At 43.3% G+C, this 19,014-nt stretch overlaps 1 protein-coding gene across 4 annotated transcripts in view; it reads right to left on the bottom strand.

The window, feature by feature from the left end:
- Farsb (phenylalanyl-tRNA synthetase subunit beta) overlaps positions 1-6,009 on the bottom strand; it is a 67,829-nt gene extending 61,820 nt beyond the window's left edge. Inside the window, exon 1 of one of the 4 annotated variants that reach the window (XR_003378177.1) lies at positions 5,144-5,755. Coding sequence is in view for 3 of the 4 variants with exons in the window: in XM_026786189.1 (XP_026641990.1) it covers positions 5,144-5,216 (73 nt within the window). In the remaining variant the exon portion in view is untranslated. Of the gene's footprint in view, positions 1-5,143; positions 5,757-5,911 lie in introns of those variants that run through there. The other 3 variants (XM_005361549.2, XM_026786189.1, XM_026786188.1) reach the window with 3 other exon arrangements.
- Positions 6,010-19,014: the final 13,005 nt, after the last annotated feature.

The following is a 19,014-nucleotide window of genomic DNA, read 5'->3' as shown; positions in this document are numbered from 1 at the left end:
CATTCTCAAGTCTGCAGTAACTAGTACTTCTCTGCCCATTTCACTCTGCTGTGTTACTAATACAGCATTCTCAAGGCCTTCATTTATCAAACCTTGAACAAGCACCACAATTGCCACTATATTCTAGTGAAGAACTAGATATCCTAGGTTTCCTGATTCAGGACGAGGAGTTGGCCTCAGTGGCAGAATGCATGCTTAGTATGTCACAGGCTGTAGGTTCTATTCCCAACATCAAAATCAAACAACAAAGACTTGTCTAATCTAGATATCAAACTTGAATTCAATTTAGCAAATATTTACTTCTATTATGTGCCAAGCAACAGTGCTTGATGCCAGGGCTACAAAGACAAATAAATTACAATTCCTGCCTGAACTACTTCCTTCTCCAGCAAAGTAATCACAAGTGCAAATAAATATAAATAAATGTGCCCAGTACAAGGCAGGGCAGCACAGAGCTCCTCTTAGGGTCACTTAAAGCTACATAAAGGACGCCTTCATTAGTCAAAGATTGGAGGGAGTAAATAAAGTGCTTGGCAAAGCTGGGAACTCCTAAGCAGTTTGATATGGATAAAGAATAAAGTCTGTGTTAGGAGAAATAGGATACAAGAACTAGAAAAAGGGAAGCTCATGCCATGCCAAGGGACTTGCCCTCTGTCCTACCTGCAGGCAATGGGAGTTGCACTCTGGAGCTTTGCAGCTACACAAAACAAGATTAGATTTGTCTTTTGCTTTTTGCTCTTTTCCTTTTTTATCCTCCACTCTCAATCTTTATTCTGTTTTGTTTTAGTATTTGTCTCAAACAAGGCCTCATAGGTAGACCAGGCCAGCCTGAAACTTAGACAGCAGGGCTGCCTTTTAGCTCTAGATCCTCCTGCCTCAAACTCCCATGTGTTTCTATCACAGTCACAAGGCACCAAGCTTGGTTCCCTACATCTGCACTTTTAAGACTGGTGGCAGCATCGAGGTGACTGAGGGAGCCTCCTACAAGTGAAACACAGGTGTTCACTTATGCCAACAGCATATGGGGAAGGAGGAACATGAGAAATGTTAGACGCAGAATACGTGAGGCTCCATAATCACAGGACCAGCGAGCGAGGGAGCATGACTAGGATGGCTCCCAGCTCTCTGGCTTGGGTGAAAAGGGTGATGCCACCACTGACTTGTGCAAGAACCTTGCCTCTGTGTGAACTTACACATGGTGCATCACGTGAGTGAGCTAGGAAACAGATGCTTGGGCTCAGCCAATCCTTGAGCTGACTCTAGTTCTAGATGACAGCTTGTTTGTAACCTAACAAGAGCCCTAGAGCCAGGGCCACACAGTTAACCCCTCTGATTCTTGTAGCTCAGATATTAGCAACAAAGGCATGTTGTTTTCTACTCTAAGAAATGGGATAATTTGTTATATAGCCTCTGTAACAGGAGAGGTAGCATAACCAAAACGGTGGGAACGGCTTGGGAGTCAGACAGCAGGCTCTGAGGACTACTACATGAGAAAACCCAAAGGCCTCTGAAATACTATTAGGTGAAGCCTCATGGTCTTGAGTCAGGCTGCAGGGGAAGCAGGAGGAAAGTGAAGTAGTGCTGCAGGAGGGGCAGGGCACCCTGGTTACATAAGGGAGGAACGTGACCTGCACCATTCCTGCAGGTACACGGACTGAAGAAAACGCACTCACCTGGTGTAACTAAGACTCAGAGCAGTTCTCAGAGAGCAGCTTCTCTGTTGACTAGTCTGATATTTCCCACTTATGTAAGAAGAGATTAGCATAGGAAGAGCTATTCAAGAAAAAAGAGCCAGGATGTTGATGGGTAAAAAGTTTGGCCTTCCAAATATAAAGCAATGCTAAACTCAAGTTCTGGGCAGAGACCAAATCCTAGGCTTAAGACAGAATCAAGGGTCTGACTGAAACCTTCGGGCAGATCAAAGGCACAATTCCATCAAACAAAAGGTGTAATAAAGAAATTAAGGGTGTGCCTCACAAACTCAATTAATAAAACAATAAAGCTTAAGTAAGAGCAACGTATAAAAAAAGCCCAAAGTACTGAAACAGCTAATTTCAGAGGTTTTTGGAGTCTGTGGTTTTGAACTAATGAAAAAGAATCCAGCAAAAATTCACCAAAGACCCAGAAAGTTTTTAGAAAAAACACTTAGGCAGACATAGCCAGCTTGAACTGAAAGGGGCAGAAACAAGACAAAAGGAAATCTTTGAGGCCCTAAAATTCTATTAACAGGAAGTAGACTGAGAAAACTAATCAGCTGTGAAGCACATGCTTTCTGGGGATCACTCTGAGGGTGGAACCAGAGCCTAGAGGGCAAGGCACAGAGCCATGGAGAATTATCCCAGGCCTGGGACCTAATCAAGACCATCCAGCATCTGCCCTTCCATTTCAGAACTGCCATGGACCAGCGGCTCCTTTGTGAGTTCCACTTCTTCCCTTTAGTAGTTGCCCTAGTCCGTCCCTCTGTGTCTCTTAAATGAGAGACACATACCCCAGTGCTTGCTTAGGTCACTAGTTAACTCCTCACAAGATGCTAAATACAGAGAACTACAGCCCCAGACCCTCGCCCACCTCAGACCCAGATTCAGATGGAGTGACTGGACTTGAGCTGCTGTTGTAAGGCCACACTTCTGGGTCAAGTGCATTTTGCATGTGGATGAACATGAACCATTTGGTGGTTGAGAGAGAGACTATGATACCAATATTAACTAACTGCTTATCTAGGCCCCTTTTATACAGGTCAGGATTGGTCCGTGTGACCAAGAAATATAAAAAAGGATGGACCAGCACTTCTGAGCAATTATCAATCACTGAGGATACTACTTGAGCTCTCCCATTCACCTGATCTCACCCAGAGTTCTCCTTCTGGGACAAACTAGCAAAAGGCAAGGTAGAAGGAACCGAAGCCTCTGGCCAAACGCCAGCAGATTAACAAGGCCTGCTTATAAACGTAGGGGTGGGAGAGATGGCTCAGCTGTTGAAAGCACACACTGGTCTTGCAGAGGACCCAGGTTCAATTTCCAGAACTCATGTAGTAACGTACAACCAACTGTAAGTCAGGTTCCAGGGGACCTACTGCCTTCTTCTTGCATCGGCAGGCACCAAGTGTGATGCACAGCAAAACACTTGCACAAATAAAATAAAATGTTTAAGTCTAAGCAATAATAACAATTTTAAAAATAATTTAGCTGGGTGGTGGTGGCACGTGCCTTTAATCCCAACACTCAGGAGGCAGAGACAGGAGGATCTCTCAGAGTTAGAGGGCCAGGCTGGTCTGCAGAGGGAGTTACAGGACAGCCAGGTCTACACAGACAAATCCTGTCTCGACAAGTCCCCCACCTCCCCCAAAAAGAAAGAAAACAAGCAACAACTTCGAAGCAGTTTCTACAGTCCCAATGAGCTCTTAAACCGACTACAGATCTGCAACCTGGAGTAAATTCGGACCAGCACCATCAAACGTGATTCCTGACTTTCAGAAAGTAAATAACAATTATTGTTACAATATGCAAAACTTTTGTCAGCTAAACAGCAATTAAATAAATTGAATGGATCTACAAAAATATATGAAATCCTAATATGCCCAATCCCTTGAAACTCTACATTCTTTTAATTTAGACAAACGAAAGAACCAAAAATAAAATCATGAGCAATTTCCTCCAGGAAACGGCAACCCTGAAACACTATCTGCCTGCATGGCACACGGGGGGCCCAGCAGTACTTAACCATACCAAACTACAACAGGGCCCAAACTGAAGAGCAATGAAAGAAACCAGTTCACAAGAAAATGAGTAGCAAAGAAAACTGAAGAGAAAGGCCGTCAAAAGGGAGACTAAGAAGACAGAGCTGCTCCCAGGAAGGCAGAGAAAACACATTCCCTGACTAACAAAAATAAGAGAGAAATGTGCTCCCTACCAAGACATGGAAGGTGATGGCGGCAACTGGAAAGAGCAACGGAATTTCAGATGGGCAGCAGGCCCTAGGAGGGTCTAATAAGAAAGTGGGATGTAAGAGCACATTGTCGGAAAACAAGAAAAGAAAAATGAGAAAGAAACGGGAGGGATTTGCACTTCATTTGGAAACTAGATGCTTGGTGAACAGGCTTTTCCAACTTCAACCGCCATTCAATGACACTTGAAAGGCTTCAGGATCTCCAACACAATGAAGAGTGTTACTAACTAACTCATCTGCTGTAATCTCAACATCAATATTAAGGGTAGCCGGACGGTGGTGGCGCACGCCTTTAATCCCAGCACTTGGGAGGCAGAGGCAGGCGGATCTCTGTGAGTTCGAGACCAGCCTGGTCTACAAGAGCTAGTTCCAGGACAGGCTCCAAAACCACAGAGAAACCCTGTCTCGAAAAAAAAAAAATTAAGGGTAAAGAATTTCAAAAGATCCTATAGTTAACGATGTGTGTGGAAAATCAAGGTTATTTGATCACTCACCATTTGAAAGTGGGAGAAAAGGAGACAGAATTTATTAAAATATTAGCTGATAATAGCAAACAGGTTATAAAGGCCTTTATCTTTTAAAATTCAGATAATTTCTTACTTTTGAAGAGCAATGGCCCTGGATGGGAACTGATTATAAACATGTTAAATTTGCCACCCACCACCCTGTGCAGTTAAGATACAGAAACACTACAGAGAACACGGTGGAGGGCAGGTGAGGAACAGAAATAAACATAGTATATGTTGGAGGCACTAAGAAATTAGGGCCATATTCCAAAGGTAAAGCTATTTCCTCTATTTCTAAGGACTTGGGACAGTTCCTGCTCACGATGATAATTGTATCCCTTGGGAGACTGAGTCAGGAGGATGGCCACAAGTTTACGGCCAGCATGTACTACAGAATAAGTTCTGTCTCACAAAAACAACAAAAATTTACAAACAACTAAACATAAATTAACAGGAAATGGGTTATATCTATGAGTACATCCTCAGAAAAAAAGTTTAAAATGTTTCTTTGCAATGTCAGTACTATGTTCTTATGAACACCTGTACCTCTTACTAAATACATCTGATACCCCAGAAAAGGGCTCCCCTAAATCATGTTATGACCTTTATATAAGTTGATAATTACAGGGTGGGGCAGATATCATTTCAACTACTACATCTGTGCAGAAAATGATAATTTGCTTAATATTTACCTCCCTTTCCTCGTAACCGTTTAGTTTGTAGAACTGAGTAAGTAATTAAGTGTATCGTGAATACTAAGTCCATAGAAGAGACTCTTCTGTTCGGTTCTCAAATTAATGTCACCTATCAAATGCTGCTCCCGCACACCACTTGGCTTCCTTTCCTAGAAAACACTCAGCATTTTAATAAATCGTCTTCTTATCGTACTGGTTGGTTACTGTCTCACCGAAATGAGATCTTCCGTGTCATGTGGACAGTTCCACTCTCTCACAGTGCCTGACACGCAACCGGAACCCAGTCAACACTAAGTAAAGCGAATGCCGGGCTTGGTGGCCAACGCTTGCTATCCCGGCACTCAACAGGCTGAAGACGGCGGGTTCGAAGGCAGTCTGGGCTGCACAGCGAACCCACATCGTTCTCAAGCGTCTCCCTTTCGCTGTCAATCTGGTTCCCCAGAGCTGCCCGCACTGGTGATGCAGCCCAGGGCATCCTTCCTGGTCTGTGTCCCGACACAAAAGTCGGCGCTAAGCATGCAGAAGGAGCTGTCACTGAATGAATGACACGGAGGTCCCGACCCCGGCGGATGATGCAACGGCAGCCGCCGCAGAGCTGGTTCTGAGAAGCGACCTCAGCCCAGCCCGGCTTCAGCGCACCCCTGCAGACTCCCGCCGCGCAAGGCCAAACCCCGCGTGGTGGCACGAACGCCGCCAGCACGCCCTTCTGCCGGGCGAGGCAGGCTGCCCCAGGCACCGAGCCCAGGCCACGAGGCAGGCACTCACTATAGGTCCTGCCCAAAGCTTGGAAGAGCAAGTCTCGCTTCACGCTGACAGTCGGCATGGCGAATCGCGGACACTGCGCCTGCGCCACATGCGGGGCCTCTGCGGCTGTAGCGGGAAGGACCCGCCGCTCCTTCTGAGCTGTCTCACGTTATGCCTGTTTAAATCCAACAATTTGAACTCCCGTTTTTCAACCGAGCACAAGAAAAATGCCACTCTCTGGATATTTAATATAAAAATATTGGGATGCTAACTGAAAGTTTGGAAAATAGATATAATTGGGTAAAATTCTCTCTATTATGACAGGCAACAATACGGTCAGTCCCCAGAGGCCCGGATGCTCTCAAAGTCCTAAGGAAGTTGCCAATTTGGTGGGCGGGGCGCTGGAGGGGCGGGTTTGGAGGTGGGAAGGGCTTTCAGGTAGAGAGTCCTGCGCTGAGGTGCTGAGGAAAGCGGGTTGAGCTGGTGCAAGGCTGTCTGGAAGGAAGAAAGTGCAAATACTAAAGGCAAAGTCTGTTAACGGGCCAGTTTTTACTTCTTTAACCTTGAAACTCCGCAGATTTTATACCCTAGTTTTGTTTGAACACAACAGAAACCGTATAGATGGACAGTGTTGGAGACCTCAGAACTGTCAAGTATCTATCAAATGCCGTACTCAGCCTAATGCCGGCATGAGCAGATTTCATCCTTAGAGCAACCCTGAGTGAGAGCAGGTCAGACAGTGGTCCACAGAGATGTCAGGATTTACCTAATCCCTGGAGCCTGTAAATGATACTTTGTGTGGTATCAGCCTCTGTGTGGAGTAAGTTACGGGTTTTGAGATGACACTTGGCCAGGGTTGTTAAGATGGGTCCTAAACGCAAATAGTGTAGCCTTGTTGTAGGTGTAAGGTCACAAAAATAATAATAATAATAATAAATAATAATAATAATAATAATAATAATAAATCCACCTTTGTCATTGCTTTTGGGTTTTTATTTTGAGAGAAAATCTCAACTCCGTAGTTCAAGCCAACCTGAAACTCATCCTGTACCCCTGGCTAGCCTGAAATTTTCAGAGATCCTCCAGCTGCTTTGAGCCTGTCTTGAGACAGCTGTCTTGAGTCACCTCGCCAGGCTCAAGTTTCTGTATGAAATCAAAAGTTTGTGGTACTTTGTCTCAGCAACCATGAAAAAACAAATAGACGCCAAAGCAAAGTACTAATAATACCCCTCCCCCTTTAAGAAATAAACAGGCACGGACTCTGGGACCCACCCAACCTGTAAGGCAGAGCAGAAGCAGCGGTTCTTCAAGGAAACTCTGCCCTTTCCACCGTGCAGCAAAGGCCTGTGCTGTCTGTCACTTGAGGAGGCAGAAGCAGGGTCAGATCGAGGCCATCTTGGCAGTTAATCAAAGAGTTTTTCTGTCCTGATTTCCACTGACAGCGAGGCCATATGTAGCTTTCTGACCCCAAATTACTGTATGTTAATGTGCCCTTTGGGGCGCACACTGCAGGATTTTCCATGGCCAGAACCTCAGTTTTCTTATCTATAAAACAGAGCTGACTATACATACCTTAGAAAATTAATGTGAGGGTTTGAAATGAGTCTCTTAATGAACTAGGATCTTATGTCACTGATCCTGGCAATAGGGCAGGCATCACTGTTCTTGTCGCTCTTCATCAGTCGCCTGCTCTTGAATGCCCGTGACACACTGCTTCCACCTGTCATCTCTCCCCAGGAATATGTCATGCTTCTTTCTCATTACATACGATCTCTGTGTGCCTTCTTGGTCACTAAAACAGCTGGGAGAGGACTGGAGAGGAATAAAGAGAAGTAGGACGTGAATGCTCATCACAAATAATAGCCCTGATAGAAAAGATAATTGAAAAAAACTGAAGTAGAGCATCACAAAATGCAAATAGATGTCAAAGTTTGGGGGCAACCTGAAAGCTGGATTGGGGTTAGAGTATCAGGCAGTGAATGCACTAACCTAAAGATGTATTTTCAGGCATATGTAAGTGGGGGGAACTATAAGATAAAATAAAAGACCACAGCAACAAATGCAAACCAGTTCGTTCTGAGTGTGATGGAAAAAGGGAAGCCAGGGAAAGTGAGCATTAGTTTTCTCACAGAGAAACAGAGTGAGCAGATAGACAGCCAGGTAGCAAAGTAGTGGCCCACACAAATCAGGAGGCTGAGAAGTTCTACAATCTGGTGTCCAAAGACTGCACACCCAGAGAAATGAGTAACCTGACTTGAAGGTTTGAAAGCGAAAGACCTCTCTGAGGGTCTGAGGTCCTCATCTGAGCACCTGAGGCCCAGGAACACTGAGGGCAGGAAAAGACAAATGTCTTAGATCAGTCTCGAAGACAGTGATTTCCCATTCCCTCGACCTTATGCTCTATGGAAGCCCTTGACGAGCTGGACAGTACCCACTCACATTAGACAGAGAATCTGCCTAACTTAGTTCACCAGCTCTAATGCTTATCTCTAAGAAGCACACAACTAAGTATTTGACCACTCATCTAGGGATTTTTTAACTTGGCCATGTGACCATATAGTTTACCCTTGGGAAGCAGGGATGGCTCAACCATTAAAGGATAGGCTCACAACCAAAATTAACAATCATGGTTCATTAGAGGTTTAAAAATGCTGCTTTGTTTTACCTGATACATTATCATAGGTATATTTTAAGAAATTATAGATGGATATTGGAAACAAAGATTGTAAGTAATGCTATTTGGAAGTCAAAGAGGAATAATTCTTGATATTTTACTTTTAAGGTTTGTTTCCCTAGAGAGTTATTTATAAAGTTTCAATCAATTGAAATTAATTTTTCTATTGATTCTGGATTTTAGGTTGTATTTCTGAAAGTCTTCCACTACACAATTTTTTTAGATCACATTTTCCTCTTTGAGTACATCAGTAGAATTCTTTTCCATTGAAATCTCAGATCTTTTTGAAATTTGTTTTGGTTTTTAGAGTTAATGAACAAGCCGGTTTTATTTTCTTTTCAAACAGAAATGCCAATACCACTTATTAAAAAGCTTCTATTCCCTCTCCAGTTTGTAATATTGTATATTAAATTTCCACATATATTTGGATCTCCTGCCAAACTGTCTGTTTCAATGCCAGTACCAAGCTATTTTAATGATTATGGTGTTATTTTTCAAATCCCTCCTGGAAACCAATTCCGAAGGCCAAAGAACCACATTGTCATTTAGTTACACCAATGACCCTACTTCTCTAGTTACTTTTCACATTGCTGTGACCAAAAATACCCAACAGAAATAATTCAAGGGAGGAAAATTTAGTTTTGGCATGCTTTCAGAGAGTTCAGTCCGTCACAGCAGGAAAGGCATGGCGAGGGGGTTCAGTTCACATCACGGAGGCCCAGGAAGCAGGAGGGAAATGTGGGTGCTCTCTTAGCGTCCTCCCTTCCGTCTTCCACTCCAGCCAGGTCTCTAGCCCATAGAATGGTGCCGCCCACATGCAAAACAGATCTCTCCCTCTCTGGAATGAGCCTTCCAAGCATGGCCAGAGGTGTGACTCTCCACCCCTAGGTGTTCCAGCCAACCCGGCGTGCATACTAACTTCCATAAGCATGCTTCTCGTTCATCATGAAATTTCCATCTTGGAGTTATTCTAAAGAAAAAAACCATTATCATGTCTTTGTAATATAGAAAAAACTGAAACAGCTGAAACATCTCCCAACATAGCTTGATTAAAGTATTTCAGTATGACATGATATGAAGACATTAAAAAAAATGTAGAAGGCCAGGGATTCAGCTCAGTGGTAGAGTGTTTGCCCAGCATGTGTCACACCCTTGGTTTGATGCCCAACGCCCCAAAATAAAATATAAGTAAAAATAATGTTGACTGTTGTGATGGCCAGTGTTAACTTGGCAGACTCTAGCATCACCTGGGAGCTGGTCCCCAGAGAACGCCTGTGAGGGTTGTTGGTTATGATGCAGAAAGACCCATCTTAACTGTGGATAGGACTATTTCCTGGGCAGAGTATCCTGGATTATATAAAGTGGAGAAAACAGGGTGAGCACTACATTCATCCCTTTGTAGCTCATTTTTAAAAATATTTATTGATTATGTATACAGTGTCGGCATGTAGGCCTGCACACCAGAAGAGGACACCAGATCTCATGATAGATGGTTATGAGCCACCCTGTGGTTGTTGGGGATTGAACTCGGGACCTCGGAAAGAGCAGTCAATGCTTTTAACCTCTGAGCCATCTCTCCAGCCACCCCTCTAGTTGTTGATTAGGGATTCAATGTGACCAGCTGCTTCAAGCTCTTGCTACTTTGACTTCCTTTCTTGGATGAATCTTGAACAGTGAATTAAAATAAACACTTTTCCCTTGAGCCACTCTATCAGAATATTTTATCACAGCAACAGGGAAAAAAAAACTGAGATAACTATCTGCCGTCACACACACACACACACAGACACACACACACACTGTATCTATATAGTACTGTGGGTTTATTTTTAGAGAAAGGGTCACTCTATGTAGCCCTGGCTGTTCTGAAACTTGATATGATAAACCACGTGACCTGGAACTCATAGATATTCATCTGCCTCTGACTTCCAAATGCTAGGATCAAAGGCATGTGCCAACACATCCTGAAGTATGCTGTGACATTTTTAACATGAAAAAATTCTTCAACAAATAGTAAAAAAGTTATTAAATACTATACTTAAATGATTAATTTTGTCTAAATGTATGAATGTGTAAATGTGAGTGAAATAGATCAGTGCGTGATGTGCACCTGTTATTAATAGCTGTCTGTAGGAGGTGTAATTATTTTCTTCATTATATATTTTATAGTTTACAGAGCTATAATTAATAGTTACTGCTTTTATTTTGAGTAAAAGTGTCGATATGAAACAACACAATCATGCTCAGTTCTTTCCCATGCCTGATCACGGGTAGACGTCTCTCTCATTGCCACGCAGGGCCAGGGACTGACTGTTTTTGCCTGTCAAAGTTATAGCATGCACAGGGAACATGGCTGAGAGGACTGTGTAACTCTCACACGATGCTTGTGGCTCAGGAAGTAATTGGGAAAGTGATATTGTCAGGTATGCAATTCTGTCTGCATGAGACTGAGAACATAGTACCTTTGAAATTCGAGCAGGAGGACACTAACTTGACACAGATATCGTATATGTTTTCATGTGTATGTTGTCATTGCCAGCCTTCATTTCCGCTGATGATAGTCAGAATAAAGTATGTAGAAACAATTTCAAAGCTGCAAAGGGCTATTTGAATCTCAGATACTTGCTCTGACGCTAACAGTCCAAGGGACTGTTATAAACTCTCTAAAGTTAAGTCAAGTGGAACTGGATCTATGTCTTCCAGGAGTGGGATGGTGCATGCAGATATACAATTTACTGTGGTTGTCTAGTCTGTACTATTGTGTGTCTTTACTTACTTGTAATCAAAATCTCACATACTTTTTCTGTTTTCTATGGATGCAACTAGTGGTAGAGCACTTACCTTCCCAGCAAGCATGAGGCCCCATTCCATTCTGAATATAAAAACAACCTATGCGCATTCCCTTAACTCCAGCTACTCACTCAGGAAGCTACAAGAAGACTGTGATTTCAGTGTTAGCCTAGGCACCACAATGACGCCCTGACCCTAGAGTAAATCCCAAACTAGTTCTCACTGGGAGAATATGGCTGACAACAAGATAAATGACAGATGAATAGAGCCTCTTTAAAGGGCTGAAATCCCTGGTTGTTTTTAAGATACTTGTGTCCCTTTATGCTTCCTGAAAGCTGTGCTTTCCACAAGATGTTCAGAGGGATAAGGGTTCCAGCTTTGCAAGCTGGAAAGTTACAGTCTAGAGTCAAGAAATAAGTAGATGACCTATAGTGTGGGGGTCAAAAACCATATTAAAAAGTTGAAGAGCAGAAGCAATGGCTCAAAGGATAGAAAGGCTTGCTGCCCTTTCAGAGGACACAAGTTTGGTTCCCAGCACTGTTGGGCTGCTCACAACCAAATGTAAAGTTCCAGGGACTATGGCAGGGTCTTCTTGCAGAGGTTTGCACAACACACATAAACATATAAATGCAAATAAATCTTCTTTTAAAAGTTGATGCTTCATTGTGAGAGAAATGGAAGAAATTCTGGGATTTTTATAAGTGACAAGACTAAAATTTGGTATTTTGAAAAACTCACAGTGGTCGTGGTTTTAGTTTCTCATCATTCTAGCAAAGTCCTTGTGGTGTTTAAATGGGAATGGCTCCCATAGGCTCATGTTTGGCCTGTTTGGTGGAACTGTTTGGGAAGGGTTAGAAGGTATGGACTTGCTTCAGGAGGTGTGTTACCGGAGTGGGCTTTGAGGTTTCAAACGCCAAGGTCAATTCCTGTTTTCTCTCTGCCTCATGTTTGTGTTTCAAGGTGTAAGCTCTCAGCTACTGCCCCTGCTGCCATGCTTCCTGGCGTGATGGTCGTGGACTCACCCTCTGAAACTGTGAGCTCCAAATAACTCTTGTATAAGTTACCTTGGTCATGGCATCTCTTCACAAAAATAGAATAGTAATTAAGATGGTTGCTGATGTGGGTTTACATCGGCTCACAACTCCAGAGCATCAAGCTCAAGATCCTGCAGCCTCATTTGTTTTCTGGTGAAGGTGGTGACTCATGGGAAAGACTGTAGAGTCTACATTGAGGTGGTAGTTTATATCTTCAGTCAGGACAGTGGGAGAATAGACAGGGAGCTACTGTTTAAAATTTGAAACGTCACCCAAAGGCTCATATTTTGAACAGTGGATCCCTAGTTTATGGCACTAGTGTGAAAGCTGTGGAGCCTTCCTGAGATGGAATCTGGCTGGTGTGAAACAGGTCCCTGGAAAAGGACTTTTGAAGGCATACACTCCCAGTTAGACCCTGTGTTTTCTACTTGGCCCATGAGCGGTCATCCACACAAGCTCTGGCTGCCATGCCTTCCCAGCCATGATTGACAGACACCTCTTAACTGGTGCCAAAATTAACCTTCTCTCCCTTAAGTTGTTTATGTTAAGGATTTTGTCACCGTATCTACAAAATCAACAAATACAAAAGATCTTACAATCCTCCTGGAGTTTATGCCACAATACTCTGAGACCTGCCAGACCTGACTTCTTTAAGGTCAAAGCACTTCCCCTAAGTATCCCCTCCCCTCACCGGGAGCCAATCCTTTAACATGGACCTCTGGGGACATTCATCCAAACCATAGTGAGAATACTATGGAAAATAAATCAGGGAATAGTTGAGAGAGAAAATTTCATGGTGAGGAGACCAGTTAGGAGGTTGCAGTAATATAAGGGAGACATGGTAGTGACCAAGACAGTGGGAAAATATGTGTAGAAGGAACAACCATATGATATGATGATGATTGATGATGGAGGGGTATCAGAGAAGGTGACATGTTGTATACAAGAAAGCACAAACAACCAAAAAAGACACACACTTGAGTTCAAGCCCCACCTTCTGGATTGGACTGTCTCAGATGGTTCTGGCTGCTATGACATTTATTTGTCACAGCTCTGGAGGCTGGAAAACTCAAGACCAAGGTGCCATTGTTGGGTTCTGATAAGCCCATGGGTGTATTGCATACAGCTGACTTGTGGATGAGGGTTCACAGCAGGTAGGAGAAATGAGCCTCTTTCTTTGGGACAATACCCCATTCATAATCACTCTTGCCCTAATTGCTAATCAGTAAGACTGCTCAACAGGGAAAGGCACCTGCCACCAACCCTGACAACCCCCAGTATTCAGTTCCCAGAAACAACATAGTGGAAGAAAAGACCCATTTCTTTCAAGTTGCTCTTTGACCTCCAAACACAAGCAATGGCATGTGTGTACACATACACGGGAAAAAAATGTAATAACAAAAAGACCTAATCACCTCCCAGTTACCTTCACCTCTTTTCTTTTTTCTTTTCTTTCTTGTGCAAAAGGTTTATTGGGAAAGGGAGAGAGTGGAAGATTGAAAGGCCCTGTCGGAGTGGAGACTTGAGAGAGGCAGGAAAACAAGAGGAAGAAGAGGCAAGAGAGGAAAGAAGAGACAAAGAGGAGTGAGAGGCAAAAGAGATGAGAGACGAGGAGGTAAAGAGACAAAGAGCTACCTTCACTTCTTAAAGGCAATCAACTCAGTGAGCAGGATTTCTGTGTGAATTCTGAGGGAGAGGCAAATATTCAGACCGTGAAGCAAACTGTCTCAGAATCTGCAGCTAAATGATGGTGGCTGCTTTGTCCCAGGGCTGGTTAGTTACTGGCTGCCCATTTCAGGAACATGCCCTTACACAGTTTCATCTTGCTTCCCCAGACTCTCCTTGCCCCTGACTTGATTGGGTTGATGGTGCTCCAAATTCACAGATTTAGTGCACATGACCGCAATGACCATAATAATTTCTAGGAGTAATAGCTTATAGCTTCAGCATATATATATATATATACATATATATTAATATATTATATTATATAGCGTCATATATAATTTAAAAGAGCAACCAGGAATGAGGCGTGGTGGTGCATGCCTTTAATCCCAGCAATCAGGAGGCAGAGGCAGGAGGATCTCTGCGGGTTTGAGGGCATCCTGGTCTACATAAGTTCCAGGACAGCCAAAGCTACATAGAGAGATTTTTGTCTCAAAAAAGAAAGCATCCTGGGAAGCACGAGTTTTGTAAAGTGTCCATCATTTGTTGTTTATTAGCACCACACTCGGGGGCGGAGACAACTGAGGCTAGATTTCTGGGGCTTTCAGAGGAGCAGTGAGAAGCAGCACTGGTACTGTGTGCACTTGAGTCCTCGTTGTGGACAGAAAGACATATTGTTGCACAGTGATGACATCACAGCCTAAGTTTGCTAGGCAGCCCTCCTGTATGCCACCCCATGGCCATCCCCAAGCCCCATCACCCTGCCAAAATAGATAGCTAATGGATCCAAAAAGAAGAAAACCAGGCAAAGCAAATTCCTTGAGCTTTTCCCAAAAGAGTCTTGAGAATAGTTTCCTGAAAGACATTCCATTGACACTGCCACAGTGAAAATGTCTCATTTGACTGTAAGCCAAATGGTCTTCCTCAGTGGATCACAGTAAGCACAGCAGGTGGTGTGTAGAAGGATGTAAACAAGAAACAAGATTATTTATGAGCAATTAATTTTTAAGAAATCAAAACTGTGACTTTGGTCCTATGTTCTCCCTTTTAGGAAATCTCCACCTAGAAAGAACTTTGCCTTAAAGCTTTAATTATTTTAGTTACTTACTTTATTTTTTATGTGTATGAGTGGTATGTACCACATATATGCTGGTGCCCATTAGGTCCACCATGTGTGTGCTGGGCACTGTACCCAGGTACTCTGAAGAGCAGCGAGTACTCTTAACTATTGAGCTATTGCTCTAGCTTTTTTGGTTTTTTTGTTATTATTGTCTATAATATGTTGTATGTGTATGTGTGTGTGTCACATATGTGTTGGTGACCAGAGAGAGCAGAAGTGGGTATTATATTCCTGGAGCTGGAGTTTAAGGTAATTGTGAGCTGCCTGAGATGGATACTTGGAACCAAACACCACTCCTCTGAAAGAATGTAAAGTGCTCTTAACCACTGAGCTGTCTTTCCAACCCCATTAATTCATTCATTAAAAAATACATGCTTGTCTTTGTATGTTGATCTTTGTGGAAGGAGAGGACACACTCTTCTACCTACAATTCAACAATGTGTTCCTTGTTCTACAATGTTCTCTTCCTTCTTGTGTTTAAGAAAAGCTTTACTATGGTAGCTACTTGCCTGGGTGCTAGAAAAACAAAGTTATTTCTCAAAAGTAGAAACGTAATTCTGTTCTTTCCTATCCTAACCTACCCTGTGTGGAAATTCGCTCAGCTTTTAGACTCCATTTCTTCATTAACAAAAGAAATAATATCTACCCTGAAAGGTCCCTATAGGGTTGATGTCAGACACACAGCCTAAAATCTGTAGCATCATACATAGAGGGGTATGCACTCAATAGTGTTCGTGTGTTGGGTTTGGAAGTGCAGTCCCCTCTTTGAACTACATTTCTCCAAATACTGAGGCACCCACAAAATAAGATCAACACCCAAGAAAGGACAAAGGAAGCAGTGGTTCTTGCTGGCCTCAGAAGTGCTGAAACTGTCGGTCTTTATTTTATGTATGTTTCATTTTAGTAAAAATACAGTCTCCCAAAGAAGGAGGGAGATGTGGATTCTGTGGGAGTCGGTGTCTCCGCTGAGCTCTGCCCCGCCTCTTTGCTCCACTTTGTGTTATAAACGGGAAGGTTTCAAGTGTTAAAAAAAAAAAATCTGTAGGGGAAAAAGGTCTTGCGCCATACTGCTTTTCCTCATCAGTTCTAACCCTTAAGGACAGAGATTGCTTGAAGGGCTATAAAGAGATCTAGGTTTACCAATTACCAGTAAGTAACTGGCTGTTTGGGGCAAATGATTCCGTTTCTATGTTCTCGGTTCCCTCTCCTGTGATATGTGTAGCTTCGAAGGATAATGTCAAAGGTTCCTGTTGAAGTATAATATTAAAGATTGATTTTCTTTGTTTGTTTTTTGTTTAGTTTGTTTTGGTTTTCTTGAGACCGGATCTCATAAAGTCCACGCCGGCTTCAAAGTTACTACACAGCCAAAGCATGACCTTGAACTCCTGATCTTCCTTCCTTGCAAGTGCTGGCATTATGGGAATGTACCACCATGCATAACTGCCTTTTAGTTTTAATTCTAGAGTTCCAGGAAACTTAAAAGCAACAATCGTTTGAGGAGCTAAAACTTTCTCCTCATTTCACCCCAGTAACCAAGTTTGTCCGGTGCCCACACAGCACATGCACAGGGGGACACACACTGAATGCCCGAAGACTGAGTAAATAATTTAATTGTTGATTAAATGAAGATGGGGCTGGATGTGGCAGTATGCACCTTTAGCCCCAGCACTTAGGAGGCAGAGGCAGGTGGATTTCTGTGAGTTCAAAGTCAATCTGGTCCACATACTGAGTACCAGACCTGCCAAGGCTATATAGTGAGACCCTGTCTCAAAACACCAAAACAACAATGTGATGCTAAGTTGATCAACCGATTGGCCCTCTTGGCTCCGGGGATGGCTTCCGTGGACTGTGATGATATGTGGCTGAGCTGGAGAGTTTAAAAATAGTTTCTGCTCTACCAGAGGAGTTGGGTCTGATTTCCGGTACCCATATGACAGTTCACAGCTGACTGTAACTCCAATTCCAGGAGATCCAATGCCCTCTTCTGTCTTCTGTGGGCATCAGGTATACATGTGACAGACAGACAGACATGCAGGCAGAACACCCATATACATAAAATCAAAATGTAAAAAAAAATCCATTCACACATATAAAATAAAAATAAGTCTTTAAAAGATATGACAGTTCTTACTGATTGCAGTATTGCATGCCAGTAGCCTCAGCACTAGGGAGGCAGAGCATGTGGGTCAGGAGTTCAAGTCCATCAATACATGGAGTACTTGAGCTACGTGAATCCCTGTCTCAAGCCAGTCTTCCACACCCAACAAAGATCTGATAGCTCTTTGCCAGCTGATTTCTGTGGGATAATGGTGAACGCATCACCAATAGCATTCTAGCTGATTTGGACCAGGAGTTTTAAGTGTTCAGCCTCTCTGATCATTTGTATCATTCAGCCATATTTCAATCCATCTCTGTTGTGCCTAACTTCCAGTTTGGGGCAAACCATGGTCCACAGCACTTAACTTACAATATCTTTCTGTGTGTGTGTGTGTGTGTGTGTGTGTGTGTGTGTGTGTGCGCTTAGGTTGTTTTAGTTTTTCAGACAACGTCTGGAGTAGCCCAGGCTGACCTGTACTATGAGCCCTGATTTCCTTAGTTGCAAAGTGGATACTTTGAAATGTTGCTATAGAGCCAGGTCATACCCAGCAAGAGATCTTCACAGTGTATGACGTAGTATACAATCACAGTATCCCCACCTAGCATCAAAGACGGCTCAGAAGGAAATCTACTAGAGAAGAAAGTAACTCTTCAACCAGGAAAACAGAACCAAAACAAGCAAAAAAGCAGTTTTGCCAACAAAAAGTCATAAATGTCTCCCTTCCCCTTTTCTTAGGAAGACCTTTGCACACACACTTCCCTTTGCTCGGTAGACCTCCTCCGTCAGATTATTTGTTTAAAACTTGGGTCAAGGGCTGGAGAGATAGAGATAGCTCAACTGTTAAAAGGCTTGCAAGTGTGAGGATCTAAGTTTGGTGCCCAGAATCAAGTAAAAAAAAAATCAGGCTGGAGAGGTGATAATGGAGGATTCCTGGGAGTTGATGGATAGCCAGAATAACCTAACTGGGTGAACCCTAAGTTCCAGTGACTCTATCTCAAAAATCAAAGTGGAAGGGCAAGATAGTATCCTTGAGAAACATATCTGAGGTCGACCTCTGGACACCAGACACATTCGGAACACTAGGCAGGTAATGGCTGAGAAGGACTGACAGACAAGTCAAGTCCCTTCAGATTCTAGATCGTCCAGTCTTGTGCCCCTAATAGAGTCTTGAAATAATATACTACTCATTTGTGTGGTTATTTTCCTTAAATTTGTCCTTTCCCCAAGAGTCATTTTCTCTGAGAACAAGACAATGGCGATTTGGTGGGCTTTCAATAAATATGGATTGAATGAACGAAAAGAAATTACCCAAGACTTGTGTAAGAATTTTAGGATACAAAAGAAAACACACACACACACACACACACACACACACACACACACACACACACACACAGTGGGAGTAGTGTGGGGTTGCCTCTCTAACTAACTAAATCATTCCCCAGTTATTGGATTCCAAGGAAGGGGTGGGTTAAGGGCGCAAGATGGTCAATCGGATGAACAAATGGTCAAACCCGGGTGGAGACCCAGGCCTTAGCGAGTGGGTAGGGGGCAGGTTGACCTCTCCACAGGTCCCCAGGGTCCTGCGTCGTACCACACGCGAGGAACCGAGGAATCGAACCTCAGCACCCTGCCTCAGCCCAGCCCCAGGAGAAGTTTTGTCCCCGCCCGCTGGACCCGCCTCCCGGTCGGTCGGTACTAGTACCACAGACCTTGTGGAAGGTGAGATCTTCAGGTGACACC

This window comes from Microtus ochrogaster, linkage group LG4 (genome assembly GCF_000317375.1).
Source record: "Microtus ochrogaster isolate Prairie Vole_2 linkage group LG4, MicOch1.0, whole genome shotgun sequence".
Taxonomy (NCBI): domain Eukaryota; kingdom Metazoa; phylum Chordata; class Mammalia; order Rodentia; family Cricetidae; genus Microtus; species Microtus ochrogaster.
This window is presented reverse-complemented; position numbering and strand designations above follow the sequence as displayed.